Below are 23,513 nucleotides of genomic sequence, written 5' to 3'. Positions count from 1 at the left end.
GGAGATGACACACAGGGTGCAATAGTCTGTGGACCAATACACAGGAGATACTGAAAACAGAATGCGAACTGTGGGTGCTATCATAACAAGGCCGAGTCAGGGGTCCCAGGATGAGATGCCAAAACGGAGGGACAAGCATAGGTCAAAACCAGGAAGTCAAACAAGGATAATTCACAGGAGAACCAGCAGAGGACAAAGCAACAGATGAACTGGCAAGGATTGCTGGGGGAAGGCAGTCTTTATAGGCCAGGGACAGGGGCTAAGCATCCTGAAGTAATGAGCTTAGCTCTGGCAGGTAGCAGTCCAAGTACCACAGTGGCCCCTTTGGTGGAACAGTGGTATTGCAGGCTGGATACACACAAAGGAAAAAGTCCAACATAGTACCTGGCCGAGACAGGAGGCATATCGTGACACTGTTCTTATTTCTTACTCTACCCCCACTAACCTGTTCTTATTTCTTCCTCTACCCCCACTAACCTGTTCATATTTCTACCTCTTCCCCCTCACTAACCTGTTCCTATTTCTACCTTTCCCCCCCCCCCACTAACCTGTTCCTATTTCTACCTCTTCCCCCCCACTAACCTGTTCCTATTTCTACCTCTACCCCCCACTAACCTGTTCCTATTTCTACCTCTACCCCCTACTAACCTGTTCCTATTTCTACCTCTACCCCCCACTAACCTGTTCCTATTTCTACCTCTACCCAACACTAACCTGTTCCCATTTCTACATCTATTCCCCACTAACCTGTTCCTATTTCTACCTCTACCCCCACTAACCTGTTCCTACTTCTATCTCGGCCCCCCACTAACCTGTTCCTTTTTCTACCTCTATCCCCACTAACTAGTTCCTATTTCTACCTCTACCCCCCACTAACCTGTTCTCATTTCTACCTCTACTAACCTGTTCCTATTTCTTCCTCTACCCCCCATTAACCTGTTCAAAAAACAGAAAAAATTAAAGATGCACACATCAGGACCAAATCATTAGGGCACCTGCTTACTGGTAAAATTCCTGGTAAAGCCTATGGCCAATCCACCCCTGAACATGCTAAAGGACATGTATAATAATAATAAAGGTTGGCTATAATATAATATTAAAATTTAAAATTTAATGGTGATACATTGTTTTTTAAAATGTGTGATTTTACATTTCACATATGCAGAAAAACACATTAATTTCACTATATTACAGTCTACAAACTGTATTATTGGGTAGTTTGGGTAGGATATGGGGCATCACACTCTCAACTTTAAATGAGCAATTAACATTATTATGTAATCTAGCAATGTGTGCAATGGAAACTTATAATACATATACTTTAAAATAAATAAAACAGTAAGTTATCAGAGCCAAAACTTTATATGGACATATCCTTAACAACTGTTACTGTTCCTGCAAATGCTTGACAAGTGCCTGTGAAATGTGCCTGTAAAACCATTTCTGAAGTATGTATTCTTGTTACGAAGATTCCGTTTTAAAAAAATCTGTATGCAGTACAATAAAATACTAAGTAGCACAAAGTCACTCTAGTGTTTTAATGGACAAAAAGTAATAGCTTAAATAGATAGTGTAAAAAATTCACCCCACAGCGTGATGTGTTTAATCATGCACTCTATTCTACAGAGCTTTATGGCTTGATTTGCCTGTATTGAGCTGTATAAAAACAGTATTTTCCCTGTGATTAACACACTTGCAACCCACAGTTCAGCTTTCTTTCATCCTTTTAAATTGCCTAATTAAATCAAGCTCCTTGCTGACATTATTGTACAATGTGGACTTTCAGAGAATCACTTCTAGTGTACTACCGGGAATCCTATTGTTAAAAATATGAAACAATCCTTCCTTGTGAAATTTATTATCTTGTGAATGGGTTTCCTAAATAGAACGGCAGTGCCACCATGTGGCTAAATTTTATAACTACTGGCATGGTATTTTTGGATTTTGACTTTAGATCATTTAAAGTGAATAGCAGGGGTGGTATGAAGGCTGGTCACACTTAAGGTGAAAGTGTATGGCGATACATATCTAACACATTTCAGTGTCTGTATTCCATGGCAGAATAGCAAGGGAGCTGTTACCAGTTTTGATTCAGTTTTGGATGTCACACACGCAGACTGATATACTTGTGGCAATTTATATGGACAGGGGTACATTAAGCTTTTTTTTACTTGTTAAATCTATTCCCTTTCGGGGCTAATTCAATTTGTTCCTCTTTTGTCCTTGTTTGCATTTCATTATAATTATATATATTAAATATAGTTATATATCAAATATATTGGCTTTGGCCTCCTGAGTTTATCCCAGTTATAAGTAAAGATGTTCACTTGCCCCCGTGTTTTGGTTTTTGATCTGGATTAAGTTTGTGTTTTGGTTTTGTCAAAACCGCCCTCGCATGTTATAGTTTTGGATCTGTATTTTTTAGAAAAATTGCTAGAATATGCTAAAATCACATAAATTTGCTTCTTTTTTTGTTCCTACATTATTATTAACCTCATTAACACTAATTTCCAGACAATTTTGACCAGCTCACAGGTCCCAATATTATTTTCATTCACTTTTGGACAACGACTGCAGCGAGGTGGCTGAATGCTAATCGACACAAGCAAACGGCCGTTCATAGCACATCTAGGAAACATTGCCACACAGCAGTGGCATTGACAATGAGCAATGGCACGTAGACTGGCAAGAACACTGGCACCTCTCCTGTTTCTGTGTGAGCAATAATAACACAGTACAATGTGACTGGAAACTTTTAAGAACACTGCCAGCCCTATTATTTCTCTCTCAGCACTGACAATTAACAATGGCACATAGACTGTAGACTGACAAGAACACTGCCACCTCTACTGTTTCTGGGCGAGCTATGGCACAATACAATGTAACTGAAGACTTTTAAGAACAGTGCTAGCCCTTTTATTTCTGTTTCAGCACTGAAAACTGCCACCTCTCCTGTTTTTGTGTGAGCTGTAACTTATTAATGACGGTGCCCAACTGCGCTGGAGACTGCTAAGAACACTGCTACCCTTTCTTTGTGGGCAGCACGGTGGCTTAGTGGTTAGTGGTTAACACTTCTGCCTCACAGCGCTGGGGTCATAAGTTTGATTCCCAACCATGGCCTTATCTCTGTGGAGCTTGTATGTTCTCCCTGTGTTTGTGTGGGTTTCCTCCGGGTGCTCCGGTTTCCTCCCACACTTTAATAACATACTGGTAGGTTAATTGGCTGCTATTAAATTTCCCTTAGTCTTTCTCGGTCTGTGTGTGTGTGTGTTAGGAATTTAGATTATAAGCTCCAATGGGGCTTATGTGAATGAGTTCTTTGTACAGCGCCACGGAATTAGTGATGCTATATAAATAGATGATGATGATGTATCTTTCTTTGAAATAGCGCCAGATCTACGTGGAGGGTGGTATATATAGAATCCAAAACTCACAACGTAACAATGACGTTTTGCCTCGTTTTCCGTTCCGAGTGTGCGCAAAAGTACCGAACCTGCTCGGCTTGGTACTCGCATCTCGGATGTTTGTTTTTGGGAAACCGAGCCTGAGCATCTCTAGTTATAAGTAATCTGTGTACATCAGAGAGAGTTTGTGCTGCTGCTAGCTGTATGTTGTGTATTTATGTGAAGAAAAGTGATTCAAATTTATGAAGATATGAAAAATATAATATAATAATTTTACCTTTCTGTATTCTTAGAACTTTACCTCAGTGATGATGACCTGAGGAAACTCCATGACTTTGAGGAAAAATGCGTGGAAACCTATTTTCATGAGAAAAATGAAAGTTTTCATTCCAGTGACAGTGAAAGGATTCGTGTTACAACGCTAAGGTAAGGCTTTAGTTTTTTCTTACTCTTATGTAATAGCAGCAATAAATGTTCACGGCTACAGTGTACCTGACAGTTTCCCATAGAACTGTAACTGGCATTATCCACAATAACAATAAAACTTCTGGTTTACCTAAGCACAATCACCTTAAACTCTCTTAGCTATGCTAGATTGATGATATGAGCATAAATGAGTTATTAGCAATCCAGCACACATATCAATGAAACCTGCATGAAAATGTTATCTGATAATACTGATTGCAAAACCCCAAAAAGTAACTGATCCTCGTTAATAAGTACAATTTTTCTTGCTGTATATAGAACTGAAGAAATGTTATTGCAGCTTAAAGAGATGAATGAGAAAGTCTTCTGCATCAAGGACTCCCTGATTTCTTTGGACAGTCAACTGGGGCACCTGCAGGACCTTTCAGCGTTGACAGTGGACACATTAAAAGTAATCTCAGCAGTGGACTCTTTACAAGTGGAAGAAGCCCTAATAAAAGACCAGACAAACCTGTCATACAAGAAGATAGCACATAGTTGGAGTAATGTCACATATTGTGAGAACAACAGACAACATAATTATTATAGCATGCCACCCTCACTTCTCAGGACATTGGCAAGGAGCCAGTGGCCTTCAGAGTGCCACAATCCACTTCGACAAACATCCACATCTTTTACAGAAAATGGTAAAACGGAGGAACTAGAGACTGAAAGTGATGCGGTCACTTCCGGAATGTCATCAGAAAGCAAGTCAGCTCCTCGGTATGGGAATTTTCTGCTTGTTCCATCAAGTCCAGTTGGGTCAGCTTACCCTGAGGAGCCTGTCTTTGACCTCTCAGTTGCGAAAGTTATTGATAGTGGCGAAGAAGCTTTAAAAGACGATAAAACCGAAGATATAATTTGCACGCTACAAGTTGACCAGTATGCCGGAGACCACAAGGAGGAAAGGCATGACAGTAAACTTGTGACGCTACAAGATGAGTTAAAGCTTCCAGTGATGAACTTAAATGAATTTCATAATGTATCAGCAAATGAAAATGCCTGTGACCAGCAGTCCACCAAGCTTGTAGTTGAAAATTGTCTTGATTTCAACACTAGTGAGCCTGCAGGAGGTTTTGTGAATTGGGCCTTTTCAGAAGAAGGCGAAGTTGGCGTTTTTAATGGTAGCAAGAGCCAACAGCTTTGCATTCACCCCAATCACTATATAAACTGTCAATGTTTAAATACCATGGACCAAAAAGTCCAGGACAATGAAACAAATGTGTTTTCCCTTAGCTCAGAGAAGGACATACAAAATAATAACCACTCCAAATGCGGTGTGAACCAGCAACAGAGCACCTCATTCTGGACCAGTCCTCTTCATATGAACTGGAATTTCCATAAAAACAGTTTTAAAAGCCATAATGACAAGAAAGATGGAAAGACAAGTACAATAAAAGGTCATACTGTTATCTAATCATATTTGTATCTACATAAACATGTATTATGCCTACAGGATAAATGAATGCTATTATACTTCATGCTCTCTGTCTATGTCTAAAGAAAGGCATGTTTAAAGAAAACAGGAAACAGAGATCAAACAGTGCCTGTTTTGGATCTTCTCTCAGGACCACAAATCTAAGGGGCATATTCAATTAGCTTTTGGATTCGCGGTAACGCGCCGGAACAGCCGCGAAACGTAATACACGGTACCGCAATAACGTGGATTTTCGTTCGCAGCCCATAGGGTTGCGAACGAAAATCTGCGTTAATGCGGTACCGTAATACCCGCAAGAATGCGCTCTTTTCGCGGTAACGCGCGTTACCGCGAATCCGAAAGCTAATTGAATATGCCCCTAAGTGTCTAGGTGGAAGAAGTAAACAGAGATGCCCACCTTTACTTTATTTTTATAAGTGGGCTGTAATAAATGTTATATTTTATTTTAGTACAGTCTGTTAACTTATATTTTTAAAGGGTGTAGACTAGAATTGGCCGATCAAACTATTTATTGCCATGCATTACTCAATCAGCGGGCATACCCAACCAAAGTGGACTTCATGTTATTGGAGTGTTACACTTATGTGTTGCTCAAATCCAGTCATGGTCCACCCTCTTTGGCGAGGAATACCGCTCCTTCATATTCTGCCAGCATTTTGGGAGATCGGTTGTTTCAGCCCTTTAGAAACATATATTTTAGCTGAAATCGCTGCCTGAGCGTATATGCTTCCCCCTGCTGCTATAGAAAATCCTATACACCAAATACCCCTTGTGCGAATGTGTTTCTTTAGTCACTCTCTTACTGCTGTTTGTCTGTGATAGTGTTGTGACTTGTACCTGCTCTGGGACTGTCAATGATAATTATAATGGCCAAAACATGGTTACAGCTAAAATAACTTGCAAATTAAGTAAATCAATTGTATGTACAAAAACACTGGATACATTGCAGTCACATGCTAAAATAAAGTGACAGTAACCATCTCCTTTATTATGCATATGTTACTCAGAGAAGATCGATTTGTTGTGTGCTTACTGATGCTATAATATCTTTGTAGACCTGTATGTATTTTATTTATCCATGTGGTCTAGTCCAGGAAATGTATTTGTCAATTTTTTGTTTTTTCAGAATTTGCAAAATGTTCTGAGTACTATCAAATTACATGGGCCAAAGAGAAATTACGGAACACTTTCAGGAGATCTGTCAAAGAGAAGAACAAACAGACACAAATTCAAGTACCTGTAAGCCCACTCAGGAGATTGTAATAATGTCATTGTGGTCACTTGTGAGAATGAGATTAGTTTAACTAGGACTATACATCTGTGGCTCATCTCTGCCATACCACTGCCCTGAGTCATACATCACAACTCCCACAACTTTATTTTAAGTGTTGCTGGTGGATTTACTATGTGCAGTGCCGAATTATTTATTTATGGCTAGTTTACACATGGAAATCAACTGCTCAGTTTCTGAGTTGTGGATAACTTGTCCATGGTGTGTAGTATGGGAAAGCCCTAAAGGAAATGATTGAAATCCTAATTTCCAAATGAGGACTGGTGGGATTTGAGGTCACACTAGTGGGTGTTTCTACTTCAGTCTAAGAGGGGGCACAGACATAACTTGCAGGAAGTAGAACACGTACACAAAATAAGCTCGTCCTCTGATACTTAACCTTCCTAATTGCCCTCTATACAAAATGTTGGATCCAAGCTCTGCTCAGTCACATTATGTTTGTTTCCATCAGTCTGATGGTGAGGACTTTTTTAACCTTAGAATGAAGATGAAAAGGATATTTTACACTTTTTCACACTTAGGGCTAGATTTACTAAGCTGCGGGGTTTGAAAAAGTGGGGATGTTGCCTATAGTAACCAATCAGATTCTAGCTTTCATTTATTTAGTACCTTCTACAAAATGATAGCTAGAATCTGATTGGTTGCTATAGGCAACATCCCCACTTTTTCAAACCCGCCGCTTAGTAAATCTAGCCCTTACTGTTTGTCCCCATTTCAATTTGGAAAGATCATCCCTCTGTAGAAAGTTGATAGGTAGCCACAGATTATCATACAGACTTTTATGATGTTTGATTGTTAACTAGCTAGTATCATCTGCTCTTTTCCCCAAATGTGGCATTTCTTTATTGTAGATCTACTTTAATCGTCTGTTCCCTGCTTTAAGAGTTGCTGAGCCAGAGAGGGGAATGAGTTGTTTTTTTTGTGCTCTACTTGGTACTGCTTAACCCCATCAGATATATCTGTGCTATGTTTTAGCTTTGAAGAAAACAAGTTACTTAAGTTTTAATAAAACATTATATTTTCTGCGTCAAATTACGTGCAGTAAAGAGTTGCAATCCGTAGAATTCATAATACTGTCAGCCACTGCACATAAGTAATCTGCTAGTAGTAGATCTATCATTGAATTGCTTCTTTATTTGTAAACCAAAATAATATATAAAATATTTATAAAGATATATAAAAATTTAGAAATAAAGCTTGTGCATATAAAATGTTAAAGTAAACTTGTTTCTGTACCAAGGTCAAACAATGACCATGTTGATGGGTCTGGCGGATGGCTTTGTCGAGTTCTTCAACAGCTGCACAACCACTGGTTAGGAGGGATGATTGTGGCAGGGTGGAGATCTTGAACATTTACTAAACTGCAGGTTTGAAAAAGTGAAAATGTTGCCTATAGCAACTAAATTCTAGCTATCATTTATTTAGTACATTTTACAAAATGATAGCTAGAATCTGATTGGTTGCTATAGGCAACATCTCCACTTTTTCAACCCACAGTTTAGTAAATATACCCCCAAGTCTTTTATAAGGGTAGACAGTCCACTGTAAAGAGTGTTCTGTGTTGAAGCTCTGCAAAGCACTGTCAAGCCAAGTGCTGTTCACGAGACCTTGACATGAGAGGAGTCTCTCTCATCACCTGATGTATGTGGTCTTGATTACATAAACTTGTTGCTATGTTGCTAATTTCTGTGGACTTGTTGCTGTGCTCTTGATTACTGTGGACCCGTTGCTGACAATAAGTCATATGGAAATTGCCACCCATGTAGTCAATGCATAATGGACAAGGTGTCCATAAGATTCATATCCATTATACCTAAAAAGTTACAAAAAATAACCACAACTCTTACAAATATAAATTATGGTTGAGTAAAATGCACATACTTCCCCCACACAGTATAATGGACTGGGCTACTGACAAAATGGTTAAATAAAAAAAATAAAAAAACACATACATGAACTCTTCTAGAGTTGGATGCATTTGCATGCCGAAAATGTGCTTAAAATGACAGCTGAAAAAATTTGTCAGGTTACCACTGAACACTCCGTTTTACCCCTATGCTTAGTGATCCTTTAATTTATCCTTATACTAGAAAAAAAATCTATTTTGCAACAAGCCCGGAGACATTTTCAAGATTTAATGACAGTGGAACCTAATACTGCATGCTTATAAAACTTCAGTTCATTTTGTGTTTATTTTGCTTAAGTGAACATTTATAGTATGTTAGACAAGCTGTGGAGGATTAGAAACAACATATTATAATCTTAACTGTGCATGGGATGATTACATCACTTCTGTCTCTGACTAGACTGGGTGACATTGCCTGCCGGTGAAATATTGCCATATGTCTGACCTGTGCCAAACAAGAGACATAATGTACTTCAACATAGATAAGATATTCCATATCTGAGCTTATATTTGATTGTTCCCTGCAGGTGATTACTGTTGATGGTTGTTCTCAGAGCACCCAGATGAGCTTGGAACCGGCAGAATGCAGCAGTTGGAAGAATGAAGAGGAGGAAGACTGTAAGAACAGGCTCTCTGTATCCAGTTTTAATCAGCTAAGTAAGTGGCCACCTGCTGCTAAAAAAAAACATTATGATCCATTTAATTGAAAATTATTAAGCTTTTCAAGAAAGTATAGAATTACTGCATCGAAGATAGGATGGTTACTTGCTGTAGTACTGCAAGCATGATTACTGCAAAGCTACATTATAATACGAATGAAAATATTTAGATTTAAAATGGAACTAAACACATGAGAACATTAATATCTGGACTGTGTGTGTACTGTTAACTCATCATATTCAGTGAAGAACATCCATTTTGGATATGGCAGAATGTTTCTTTAAGCAATAACTCCCCATCACAGTATGCATGTGGTCATTGCTTGACCTGTAAGTGCACAGTTAGGGAGGTGTTGTGTATACCACCATTTGTCAAAGAAATACACTACTTCTGTATTTGCAATATCTCTATATTTTTCGTCAACCCTGTTCTTATTTGAAATTATTAAGAAATAATGAGGAAGTATATTAGTGGATCACCTGATTTCCAGCGCAGGGATACACAAGCTGTAGTCGCATTTTAGTAATTATCCTAATATATTCTCAGGAAACATGTATTTTGGGTTTTAAATATAAGCTGGTGGTTAATACTCAACTTAAAATAAATCTGGATCCACTGGTATGACATTCCGGTGAGCAATGTTGCAGCAACATCATTTTGTAACTATGGTCAGATATCTCATCTCAATCAATTGGAAAACATGCCACCACCTTTGTGACTTCAGGTAATATTCCACATTATGGTTGTAAAACGCTTGGAACATATGACCCGCTAGCTTATTTACTAAAGGGGACACACTTTACTATATTCCTTAGACTGGGGCCAATGCAATGTGAAATGCATGACATTACTTCTACTCTATTGTGACAAACAGTACACCACACTTATCTGCCTGATGGTTGCGGTGTTCAGATCCAGGCTTCGTTTATTGGTGTGTAACTTACTCTTGGATTGACACCCTATTTTTGCATTTTAGTTTGCATTGTTCTACCATAGTATTTACATATATGTTCTGCATCCATATTATAGCAGGCATTTGTTTATTTTGCCTTTCTGTGTACTACTAAGTGTTCATGAATCTGTTCAAATCTTAAATTTAAATAAGTCATTAATTCTCGAGAGAATTGCCTACACACGCCTCACACACTTTCTTACAGCAAATAACTTATTGGATCCTCTTCAGTCAGGCTTTCGCTCTCAACACTCCACAGAGATGGCGCTGACCAAAGTTGTCAATGATTTGATCACAGCAAAAAATAATAACCAATACTCTCTTCTAATTCTCCTGGATCTCTCTGCTGCATTTGACACTGTTGACCACTCTCTCCTCATACAAACGCTGCAATCCCTAGGTCTTGAAGGCACTGTCCTATCCTGGTTCTCATCCTACCTATCTAATCGATCTTACAGTGTTAATTTCTCTGGATCCACCTCTGCTCCGCTTCCTTTATCAGTTGGAGTTTCACAAGGCTCAGTACTAGGTCCTCTGCTATTCTCTATCTACACCACTTCTCTTGGAAAACTAATAAGCTCCTTTAGATTTCAGTATCATCTCTATGCGGATGATACACAAATTTATCTATCCTCTCCTGATCTTTCACCATCTGTGTTGTCTCGCGTTACTGACTGTCTTTCTGTCATTTCATCTTGGATGTCTTCTCTCCAACTCAAACTCAATCTTTCAAAAACTGAATTAATAATATTCCCACCCAAGAACAGAAGCTTCCTGCCTGACATTTCTATTTCTGTCGATAACATGACCATAAATCCCACTCCGCAAGCTCGTTGCCTAGGTGTAATCCTTGATTCACAACTGTCGTTTATTCCCCACATCAACTCTATATCTAAATCATGTTACATACACCTTAAGAACATTTCCAGAATACGCACATATCTGACACAAGACACCGCAAAAACATTAATTCATGCACTCATCATCTCCCTCATCGACTATTGCAATTCCCTCCTTACTGGTCTTCCCAAAGGCAGACTTGAACCCCTACAATCTATTTTGCACGCAGCGGCTAGACTAATTTTCCTTACAAACCGTTATTCCTCTGCTGAGCCACTCTGTCAGTCTCTACATTGGTTGCCTGTATTTCAACGAATCCAATATAAAATTCTTCTACTAACATACAAGGCCATCAACAAAATTGCACCGACATACATTTCCTCACTTGTCTCAAAATATCTCCCTACTCGACACCTTCGTTCTGCACAAGATCTACGTCTCTCCTCCACTCTCATCACATCCTCCCATTCTCGGTTACAGGATTTTTTCCGGGCTGCACCTACTTTGTGGAATTACCTTCCTCGCACAGTAAGACTTTCCTCTAGTCTTCAAACCTTCAAGCGTTCACTGAAAACCCACCTCTTCAAACAAGGTTATGATATTCCTCAACCATCATCTTAATTTCCCTAGATTACCCTATTGCCATCCTCTACACTGCTAACGCAAGACAACAACCTTCTGACCAACATTGCAACACACACAGCCCACTCAGTACTTTTACCTTTGCAGTCTGGCTGGTCCATTGTGCAATATGATGTAGCACATGCCCTTGTGTTTCTAACTCCCATTGTCCTATAGATTGTAAGCTTTCGAGCAGGGTTCTCTTACCTCTCTGTCTGTATGTATTACCCAGTATTGTCTTATTAATGTTTGTTCCCAATTGTAAAGCGCTACGGAATTTGCTGGCGCTATATAAATAAATGTTGATGATGATGATGATGAATGTTGCAGCAACATAATTTTGTAACTATGGTCAGATATGTCATCTCAATCAATTGGAAAACATGCCACCACCTTTGTGACTTCAGGTAATATTCCACATTATGGTTGTAAAACGCTTGGAACATATGACCCGCTAGCTTATTTACTAAAGGGGACACACTTTACTATATTCCTTAGACTGGGGCCAATGCAATGTGAAATGCAGGACATTACTTCTACTCTATTGTGACAAACAGTACACCACACTTATCTGCCTGATGGTTGCGGTGTTCAGATCCAGGCTTCGTTTATTGGTGTGTAACTTACTCTTGGATTGACACCCTATTTTTGCATTTTAGTTTGCATTGTTCTACCATAGTATTTACATATATGTCCTGCATCCATATTCTAGCAGGCATTTGTTTATTTTGTCTTTCTGTGTACTACTAAGTGTTCATGAATCTGTTCAAATCTTAAATTTAAATAAGTTTTTTAAAAAAGACTATATTTTCTTTTAGTTATGGCAAACAGGTTGTGCTACCCAGTCAAGTTTACATATCAAATAGCAGACTACACTACTTTATTATTTTTTTTTTTTGCCAGGTTTGGAGCACATGAGTTATGTACGACAGCAACTAAAAACCCAAGAAATTGAAAGAAGTCTTGTGCAAACAAGTGAATACTTGAGACAATCTCAAGAGGTAAGCACACATAAAATAGTACAACTATATACGAGTAGATTAAAATATCGGATATTTTATTTGTACAATGCTGTGAGTATAAAATGTGGGTCACTATACTATTTATTTTGCTGATCTTTGCACCGGTTGTTACCAAGTGATTACTTACTCAAAACTGAAACTTTGGATCACTTAAAACTGTTGTAAAGCCGTCAGCTACAAAAAAGAGTGAAAATCTATAAATGGCGATATGACTAAATTATTAACAAATCTTAAGAAAACTGGTGCACAGAAAGTAAGGTCTTGTAACCCTTAGCCACCATCTAGATGTTACCTCTAGTTTTTCTGGTAGAATTTAGAAAATTAATTACTTTGTGCAGCAGTTTTTTATATGCTTCCAGGTATGTATGGAAATACAATAAATAAAAAAGCACAGTCTTTTATGAGTCTTCTAGTTGGAGAGATTTGACAATCATATATTTATCATGTCTGTTATTGTCATACCATTATATTGTTACCTTGTATTGTCACTTAGCTAATATAAATGTAGAGTTTCTTTAATAATGTCACAATTCTGAAGCACCCACAGGATATATGCACGCACCGGCCGGTGGAGAGTGTACACAAAGTTAACCGGCAAGTCTCCCAAGTCATTTTACCAACTAACTTGCAGCTTTCACCCAGCCTCTGGGAGCTTAATTTCCCACTTAGGCAAATATCTGAATTATGTTGATTATGATTAATATGTGATTATGTTTGTTTAACACAAATCACTAACAGAGCTATAACACATTTATGAAGAAGCTAAATCTGTCACACTGTAACAGTTGTAACATTACACACGGTGAATACAATACAATATGATACAGGCCTCCTTATAGCTTACCCCTGGGGCTCAATTTGTGCTTCGGTGTCAGCCGACTCCCAGATTCACGAGACCACCGTGGAATGAGGGTGAAAGAAGAAGATTGAGATCCACAGCACTAAACTTAATAGCTCTTCCCGTGTGTTAGCTGGCCCTCTGCATGCACAGTGTGGATACCATGCAGTTGCAAGAGCCTGCTCTTAGTGCATCTATGGTACAGACGATGCACGGAGCAGTCTTTGCATAATCACTCTTTCCCCAGGGTGGCTACTGCTCTTTTTTTTTTAAATTTTTATTAACGTTCTTGAGTTAAAAATAACAGAAATCAGAGGTATTTGCAAATGACATTACATAAACAAGAAAAGGAATAATACTCTGAGTCCTTGTAAAAGCGAGAATAGAGTGAAAGGTCGATTTTCATATATTTATGAAAAGTCCCAGAGGGAGAGAAAGAAGGAAGAAAGGGGGGAGAAAAGAAGCAAGGTCAGGTTGTGAAACACCGGAATAGAATGAAGATAGAGAATGAAAAAGAGGAAAATAAAGAGTGTAGAAGGGAGGAGAAAAAAAGGAGAGGGGTGGTATAGCAGAAAACGATAAGGGAGAAGGGGGGGAGGGGTAAGAGAGAGGGTAAGCACAACCTAGGTAAAGGGGAATTGAGATGGAAAATAGGACATCCAGGGTTACCAAACTTTATTGAAGATTTTGGAGGTGTTGCGTAAAATACTGGTTATAAATTCCATTTGGTGAACCTGCCAAATCCTGGCGACCACGGCGGAGATAGGTGAGGGATAAATTTGTTTCCAGTCAGATGCAATTTGGCATGTGGCAGCAGAGAGGATGTGGTGAGCCAGTGTGTTTCGATATTTAGTGGCAGAAGGAAATCCAAACGGTAGAAGGAAGAATTTGAGTTCGCAAGGGAGAGAGATTTGAATTGCTGATTCCATCAGGGACTTGTCTTCGCGCCAGAAAGGGATTAGTTTAGGACTAGACCACCATATATGTAGGAAAGTGCCTGCGTCCGAGCATCAACGCCACCGTCAGAGAAGTAGGGTAATATCTTATGTAGACGGGTAGGGACGTAGTACCAGTGAAACAGAAGCTTATAGACATTTTCTTTTATTCGTACAAAAATTGAGCTGGATTGATTATTGCGTAATCATCATCATCATCACCATTTATTTATATAGCGCCACTGATTCCGCAGCGCTGTACAGAGAACTCACTCACATCAGTCCCTGCCCCATTGTGGCTTACAGTCTAAATTCCCTGACACACACACAGACAGAGAGAGAGAAAGAGACTAGGGTCAATTTTTGGTAGCAGCCAATTAACCTACTAGTATGTTTTTGGAGTGTGGGAGGAAACCGGAGCACCCAGAGGAAACCCACGCAAACACGGGGAGAACATACAAACTCCACACAGATAAGGCAATGATCGGGAATTGAACTCATGACCCCAGTGCTGTGAGGCAGACGTGCTAACCACTTAGCCACCGTGCTGCCCTGCCTAATCTGGCCGCTAGTGGTTCAATAATGAGGGCGAATATTAGAGGAGAGAGGGGGAATCCCTGACAAGAACTATTAGAGATTGTGAAAGGTTTGGAGGTAAGACCGTTGGCCGAGACCATGGCAGAGGGAGTCTGGTAAAGAGCTGAAATGCCTGTTTGGAGTTTACTAGAGAAGCCGATCGAGCCAAGCACACCAAGCATGAACAGCCAAGAGTTGCAGTCAAATTCTTTCTCGGCATCCAATGCCAGTAGCTGGCATGAATGGCGTGTATCAGGTCGATGGCCCTCCTGGTATTATCTGGGGCTTGACGACCTGGTTGGGATGGATTAGGAATGGAAGTACAGGATTGAGTCTGGTGGCCAGAATTTTGGTGTACAGTTCAAGATCTACGTTGAGAAGAGAGATTGGTCTGTAGCCTGCGCAGTGTGAAGGACTACTGCTCTTTTACAGACATAGTATGTATAGATGGAGACACAGTTTAAGCATACGAGAAACACCATGGCTTCACAGGTAAGAAGTTTCTGGCTGCTTCTCCTCCATGTGAGCAGCTGGCATTCCGAATGGGGACAGTGCAGAGTTTTAAGCAGCCTTTGGGTAGCATTGACCCTGCATCCTAGTGGCGACCAACCTCTGTTCTCTCACACTGAAAAGCACCAGCGTTCTCCCCAGCTTCCCCTTGGTTATGTGGATCAGGACACAACTAAAGCTGGTACAAGTTTACTCCAGTTGTCCCATTCTTATGAATTACTCAGGCTATACAGCGGGCGAAGAAAAAAGGCCTTAGTGCTTTTCAGAACAGGGCTGGTAGAGTCTGGGGGAGGGGGGGCACACTGTTTTTTGCAGCCCCCTTGCCCCCTCTCCATTCAGACACCAGCTCTTTGCTGACCAACCTAGGATTGGTATTTGCTATAGGCTGTAGCACCATGTTGGCAAAGGTGTTGGAGTGAAGGGCTGCTTTGTCCAATTTATAAATTATTTACTTCAATTTCCACTTTTACACAGTATGTAATTGTTGTAATGTACATGCAGATGTTCATATAGATTATGTCATAAGATGTATGGAGCTCACAATGTTTGCCATACAGAAGACACGCATGCACAATGTGATTTTACATATGCTTGGACAAATACTACTCATTATACCTTAATGTCAGTGTTTTTTTTTTTGTTAATGGAGGACACATATTAATTAAGTTTCCTGCGCTTTCAGATTTACTTTAAATGCACTTTATAATTATATTTATAATAATTAGATCTTATTTTACAAACATTCATTACATAACATTAGTTTATCAAAATAAAATAAAACCTGTTTTATAGTGTTTAATAGCTTACTGGCTTTTAACTCAGTACCACATAACCATTTATCTTCTTTTTTTAGGACCTGCATAATGGCACCGCTCAGCTAAGGACGAGAACATTGTAAGTACAGTAATCAATGACTGTTTCTACATTTCACAAAAGATTTAGCACACTTTCATTTCCAAATATTATGGTAGTATTTGTTCACCCTCTTGATTCCTACCATTGGGAAGCACTCACACACTTCTGCACAATGAAATGTAAACCTCCTGCACCATAAATTCTTTTTAAAGAGAAATACACTATATGGACAAAATTATTTGGCCACACCTGTTAATTATTTAATTGAGGTATTTCAATCAAGCCCATTGCCAACGTTTGCTATTACCCATTTGCAAACATTTGTGATACAAAATAAGTCGTTCTGAAGAGCTCATTGACTTCAAGTGTTGTACTGTGATCGGATGTCACCTTTGCAATAAGACAGTTTGTGAAATTTCATCCCTACTGGATATTCCATCGTCAACTGTAAGTGATATTATTAGAAAGTGGAAGCGTTTAGGAACAACAGCAACTCAGCCACGAAGCAGAAGACCACATAAAATCACAGTTCGCGGTCAACGACTGCTAAGGTGCATGGTGCGTAAAACTCATCAACACTCTACTGATTCCGTAGCCGAAGAGTTACGAACTTCCACTGGCACTAATGTAAGCACAAATACTGTGTGGCGGGAGCTTAATGGAATAGGTTTCCATGGCCGAACAGCTGCATGCAAGCCTCACATCACCAAGACCAATGCCAAGCATCGGATGGAGTGGTGTAAAGCACACCAACACTGGACTGTGGAGCAGTGGATAAGTGTTCTGTGGAGTGACGAATAATGCTTCTCTGATTGGCAGTCAGATGGGCGAGGCTGGGTTTTGTGTATGCCGGGAAAACTTTACCTGCCTGACTGCATTATGCCAACTGTGAAGTTTGGTGGAGGAGGGATAATGGTATGTATGGGGCTGTTTTTTAGGGTTTGGGCTAGGCCCCCTATCTTCAGTGTAGGGCAATTTTAATGCTTCAGCTTACCAAGTTATTTTGGACAATGCTATGCTTCCAACAAGCAAAGTTTGGGGAAGGCCCTTTTCTATTCCAACATGACTACAGAGACATGATTTGATGAGTTCGGTGTGGAAGAACTTGACTGGTCCGCACAGGACAGTGACCTCAACCCCATCGAACACCTTTGAGATGAAGTGGAATGGAGATTGGAAGGCAGGCCTTCTCGTCCAACATCATTGCCTGACCTCATAAATGCTCAACAGAATGAATTGGCGCAAATTCCCAAAGAAACATTCCAACATCTTGTGGAAAGCCTTCCAAGAAGAGTGGAAGCTGTTGTCGCTGCAAAAGGAGGTCCAACTCCATATTAAAGTATATGTATTTGAATACAATGTCATTACAAGTCCATGTTGGTGTAATGGTTAAGCGTCTGAATACTTTTGTCCATATAGTGTATGTCCATAGATTTCATTTTTTGTGCATAATTGTAGGTCATAAGGGATCACTCATCCACATGAATCATTTGATTATTTAAAACAAATTGCAGCCACTAAATAACATTACTATATAGTACAGACTGTGCATTACTGTGCTGAAATATACCTCTGACATACCTAGAGTGTAGCTAAATTTGTCCACCATAAGCTTCCCACCCAGGCAGACAGGTTCATTTGTGTAAGTGTAAACTTGCTGTGCAAATGCATTCAGTTTTATAGGGAAGTGTATGAAGTTGTGCACCAAAATGTCAGCATCTGCCTGAGTTGAGATGGCTGGATGGTTAAGTATGGATTAGTTCAGGCTTGACTAACCTGTGGCACTTCAGGTGTTGTAAAACTATAAGCCCCGACATGCTTTGCCAATATATAGCAGCTTATTGCTGGAAGGGTATGCTGGGACTTGTAGTTTCACAACACCTGGAGTGCTACAGGTTAGCCAAGCCTGGATTAGGTGCATGTTTTGCACTAACAAGAAAAAACAAAGTTTTGTTTTGTGTGATAAGCTTATTTAAATTATATTAAGGGGTGGAGAGCACACATTTATAGCCAAAATAATTGTTGGTACCTGCAATCGACAGACTCACATAATTGAACCTAAATTGGGCTAAACCTAGCAGTATTTTGGGACACAATCTAAAAGGTTGAAGTGGTAGTAGATGGGACTTTGAAGCAACCTTTCACTCTCTCCACCAATTCAGTGTTTCTGCAAACCAGACAAGCTAGTTGCAGACTGATTTTCCAGAGGCAATGTAAATGACAGGGATGTAGGCTAATGTAGTCCATTAGAAAAAAAAGGCTTAGTATTCTTGTTTGTTTTTTTTATGATGGCCCTTCATTTACTATATTCAGAATTGCCTTTTTTGCCTGCAGGTTTAATGTTCACCATGATGTGCATAAAGATGCATAAAAGGAGACTATAAAAAGCAACTCTAAATTATAACAGACCAATCTGTCTGCTTTTTTCGTTCTTGTAATGTAAATTTCATTATTGAATAGCGTTCGATGGGATAACCTTTGTTACAAAGCCTAACACTAGGATGTACAAACAATTGAAATACTAGTTCAAAATACAATGAAAGCGGCATCTGTGCATATACTTTATGTACATGGTTTCTACAGAAAATTATTATGATGATCTTTCTCAAAATGAACATACTATGCTGAAAGAGGGGTAGACTTACTAAAACTTCTAAAAAGGAAAAGTGGAGGGGTTGCCTATAACAACCAATCACATTCTAACTACAGTTTTCTTAAATGTACTAGTTGCCTATTTTCCTTTTTTATGTATTAAAGATGATATGTCAATAGGCGGGGGCATGAAATTGTCATTTATTTATTGAAAAGATGACTGATTTTTAATACAGGTTCTAAAATATAACAACTTTTTACCTATTTTTCACGAAGGAGAGAGTCTTGTAGTGCGCCCTATGTATTGAACCATATATGTCAACAGTTCTATCTGCAATCTGCTGGCTTCCTTCCTGTTCTGATTAGTAACAAGTATTACAAGAACTGGCATACAGGAAAGACAGATATAGGGCTGCTAAGAGAAATTGCAGGCCCCGCTACAGTACCTTCTTGGGGCCCCTTCCATAGCCACTGACGGGGGCGGGGCCACACCAGGCTGCTGACACCTCCTACTGCATAGGCAGGCCCAGGTCCCAGTATTTTGTTCCTGCTCCCCCCGTCTCGGCACCCCTGGACCGGCATATATATTTACTTAAAGAGCATTGATCACAATTATGGCTTGTAATTTGAATAATGTGGCTGTTTATGCATTAAGTATAAAGTGCTGGTCACCCCCAACTTTGTAGTAAAGAAACTTCTACCAGGTGTATAGACATCAGAGGAGGATGTGTGGCATTGTTGAGAACACACCTTACTATACGAAACAACAAAAGGCCGAAACCCAAAAGTTACCCAGGCTGTCTATAGAACATATTCAGAGAACTTTAGTTTGTAAAGCCTGGAGGTGTTTGCAGGCATTTCTTGGTAGCTTATCCTAGGTTTGTGGGACAATAGCTCTACCTGAAATAAAATCTTGTAATGATATATTTCTCAGTTTTCATAAACTGCCAAACACCTAGAGGGCACTTCATCTGGTGAATTATATAATGTTTACATTCAGGAATTTTTGTTCATGTTTTATACTTCTAATTTTTGTTTGCCAGGTCTTCAGAATTGCATTTAATGTCTGTCTATTTTAACTTCTCAAAAAAGTTTTGCTTTGTGCATTGTCATTTTATATATTGAGTAGTACCAACAAAACCAATTGTAGTTTGTAGTACCACTGTGATGGCATTGTATTGCTAGCAGAGTGTGACAACATTGTGATCATTGAATATCACTGTTTTTGTTCTAAATAGTCACTGATTTAAAGAAACAAATACCAACCATAAACGATACAGAAAATTGGTTTCTCTTTCATCCATAGGAGACACTGGAAAGTTTTGACAATGGGGTATAGAGTGGTGTTTGCTTGGAGTTGGCACAATAAAGTTTTGTTTGAAGTGCTGACTATATCCTCTCTATGCCCCTCTTATAAGCCAGGTTAGAATTTATGCCCGAGGAGGTGGACACGCATTGGTCTTCTCAAATAGATTTTACTTTTATTTCTCAACATTTGTTAATTTTTAGAGAAGGTCAAGCCTGAAGAAAGGCAAGTTTGTTCTGCCTCTTACCTTCATCTGCACTGAGGGATGCGTGGGGGGGGGGGGGGGGGGGGATTTGTCCTATCTCTCATATAGATTGAGGCACGGGATCCCAGCAAACGAGACCACTCTGTCTCTAGATATTGCACCGCAGCTGTTCAAAAAGCTTGCATCTGGTTACCGCTGCTAATCCCCGCAACCCGGGGAAGACAGGCAACAGGTACTGTAAAGCTGATTCTTCCTCTAGTGGGTGGATCGGTATTAGTAAGTCAGGGCAGGCTGTGGTTCATAGGTGCAAAAAAAAATAAAAAAAAATGGAAGTGGGCAGAGCATGTTGGGGGCAGCCTCAGATATAAAAATCCCTCTCTTCAGGGGAGGTGGTCTAGTATGCTAGCTCAGGAAGAGGTCTCAGCAGATTCGCTGCAGTCCCTTCTCAGCCCGAACCGTCCAGCCGGGATCACTCTCAAAGCCCTTGAACAGTGGGGATAGAGCAGTGAGTTAGCAGTAAAACTATGAGTACAGTGTCACAGTATAAGGACCAAGTGTGTCTCATATGCTGCATGTATATAGGCGCAGAGTATACTTGGTATATACATATTAGAGTTGATATTCCTCTCTATCTGCTTCTCCTGCATTTCCTTTCACTGTATCTTCCTGTTGTATGCTATCTGTGGTTAAAAAGCATGGCAGGGAAAGGGGCAGCTAAGATTACTGAAAAATCTGTAGTCTGCAGAACTTGTAAAACTAAGTTCATTACGGGGCAGGGTAATCTTGTACAATATTGTGAAGTCTGTGTACCTATTATTAGTCCACAGTCGCCCCCCCCCCCCCCCCTCAAAGCGAATCGACCCTGGTGTGGGTAGCTCAGATGGCGGGGGTTATGTCCGCATTAACAGCTGAATTAGCCGCTTCTAGACATGAGAGAGGAGCATCTAGGTTCGAAATCTGCGGATTTGTTGCAACTTGAGCCTGAATGGGCTCAATCTCTGGTACACAGGGTAGTGCTCTTAACACAGTCGGTGCACCGGCAGCTTCTGTGTCTCATGCCAATTCTGCGGCTAAAAAGAGAGTTTTGCCCGTTGTGTTACATGAATCTGATGGTGAGAGATTACCTCTGATAGAAGAAGGTGAATCTCTTCAAGATTCAGACACAGACCTGATCCAGGATGGGTCAGAGTCAGTGTTGCAGGGTTTAGAGGCTTTGATAATGGCGGTACGACAGGTCATTAAAGTCAGTGACGCACTTTTTCCCCAAAAAAAAGTGGGGGAAAAAGTGTGTGCGTCTTATGGAGCGAATACTGCAAAAAGGAGTCCACAAAGTATCGGACAGTAGCAGCCGGGGACCTCAAACTTCTCTACTTACCAGGACGGAACCTTTCTTCAGCTACATTGTAGCTATCCGGACAGCTGAGAGGTGCGCACCTCACTACAAGTGGAGCTCTAGGACTTTTTCGGACACTGAGACCGAAATAAGAACCATCGATAAATGGACAACAGAACTGCAAGTATTTTGCTTAAACCCACTCCTATATCTCCACCAAGGAGTTTGCAGGTTCATAAAACATTATCAGTTTACCTTCTTGGCTTTACTAGACACTTTCTCCACATGTTGGACAGTTGATATATGATACCAGAGACACTTATAGAATATATTGCTATATGTGTGTAATCATACTTGTGGTAACGAAAGCTTTATTATCATCCTTTTTTGTGCCAATACCCACTGTCAATATATATTTATTAAATGACACTATTTGGTTCAGAATATTTTTTTCCTGATTTCATCCTCTAAAAACTAGGTGCGTCTTATGGTCAGGTGCGTCTTATGGAGCAAAAAATACTATACTTTACCAGTACCGGAAGCTACATCGTTAAGGGATAGTTCAGACAGGAAGTTAGAATCCATTTTTAAATATATGTATGTAGCAGCTGGAGTGCAATTGCGGCCCATCGTGGCTAGTGTATGGGTCAACAAAGCTGTAGAGGAATGGGCTACTTAGCTCAAAACTGGTATAACCGAGGGAGCTGTAGTAAAGGATATGGTAAGATTAACAGACCATATAAGAGAGGCTGTGTCCTATTAAGGTTAAGTAGCTAGAGATGTGGGTATAGTCGGATCCCACGTATCTGCTATGGCTGTTGCTGGTCACAGGAATCTCTGGCTTAGACAATGACAGTCTGAAGGTGGTTTTAGGAGGGTAGTAGAAGCTCTATCATACAACGGGAAAATGTTGTTTGGGGAAGAGCTAGATAAATGGATTTCCCAGGCTACGAGGGTAAGATCCACTTTTCTGCCATTAGCTACTCTAACTCCACATAAAAGCTATGCTGCACAATCGTTTTCGGTCCTTTCAGACTTCCTCCAGATATAGAGGAAGAACCAGAGGAGCTGCCATGTCTCCTAGAGGGTCCAGGTACAGAGGTCGTACTGCCGCCGCATCCTCCTCGCAAGAGAGCAGATCCAGTAATAAGCCCTCTGCATGACAGTGTCCAGTCCTACCTGGGGGATTCCAGAGTAGGAGCCCGTCTTCGGGATTTCACTCAGGTTTGGAGGGAGACCTGTTCAGATGCATGGGTGACAAGTCTAGTCACTCATGGATACAAAATAGAATTCCGAGAAATGCCTCAGATTCGTTTTTTTACAACCAGTTTGCCAGTTTCCAGAGACTGGTGCCTAGCCCTTCAAGCGGCTATTCGAGAATTCCTGGATTCAGGGGTGATAATACCAGTGCCGGATTCATCAAAGGGCACAGGGTATTATTTTAGCCTTTTCCCGTTACCCAAACCAAATAGGTCAGTCAGGCCAATCCTCAATTTAAAGAATTTGAATGTTTTTCAATGTAAATCAAAGCTTCAAACACACCGAACGACATGCAATAATGTCATTCCCAGAGTTCACTCTCATGATTAATTTGAGCCATAAATGAGGGGTAATACTACATGATGATACAATATCAGGGGTGGCCAACCAGTCAGAGACCAAGAGCCAAAAAATATTTCTAGGTACTGCAAAGAATCAACTTTACCTTTTACATGTGTGTGCATATACATACCCAATATAAACATGCGCATACAAACATACATT

The 23,513-nt window shown here is 40.0% G+C and overlaps 1 protein-coding gene across 1 annotated transcript in view; it reads left to right on the top strand.

The window, feature by feature from the left end:
• The window catches only part of TRPM6 (transient receptor potential cation channel subfamily M member 6), a 113,469-nt gene that overhangs the window by 67,999 nt on the left and 21,957 nt on the right, over positions 1-23,513 (top strand). Inside the window, exons 25-30 of the mRNA XM_075205035.1 lie at positions 3,698-3,830; positions 4,149-5,269; positions 6,434-6,546; positions 9,032-9,161; positions 12,481-12,578; positions 16,312-16,352. Coding sequence (XP_075061136.1) covers positions 3,698-3,830; positions 4,149-5,269; positions 6,434-6,546; positions 9,032-9,161; positions 12,481-12,578; positions 16,312-16,352 — 1,636 coding nt within the window. The remainder of the gene's footprint in view (positions 1-3,697; positions 3,831-4,148; positions 5,270-6,433; positions 6,547-9,031; positions 9,162-12,480; positions 12,579-16,311; positions 16,353-23,513) is intronic.

The sequence above is a fragment of the Mixophyes fleayi genome, chromosome 1 (assembly GCF_038048845.1).
Source record: "Mixophyes fleayi isolate aMixFle1 chromosome 1, aMixFle1.hap1, whole genome shotgun sequence".
Lineage (NCBI taxonomy): Eukaryota > Metazoa > Chordata > Amphibia > Anura > Limnodynastidae > Mixophyes > Mixophyes fleayi.
Note: the sequence above shows the minus strand (reverse complement) of the source record. Positions and strands in the feature narration are given on the sequence as shown.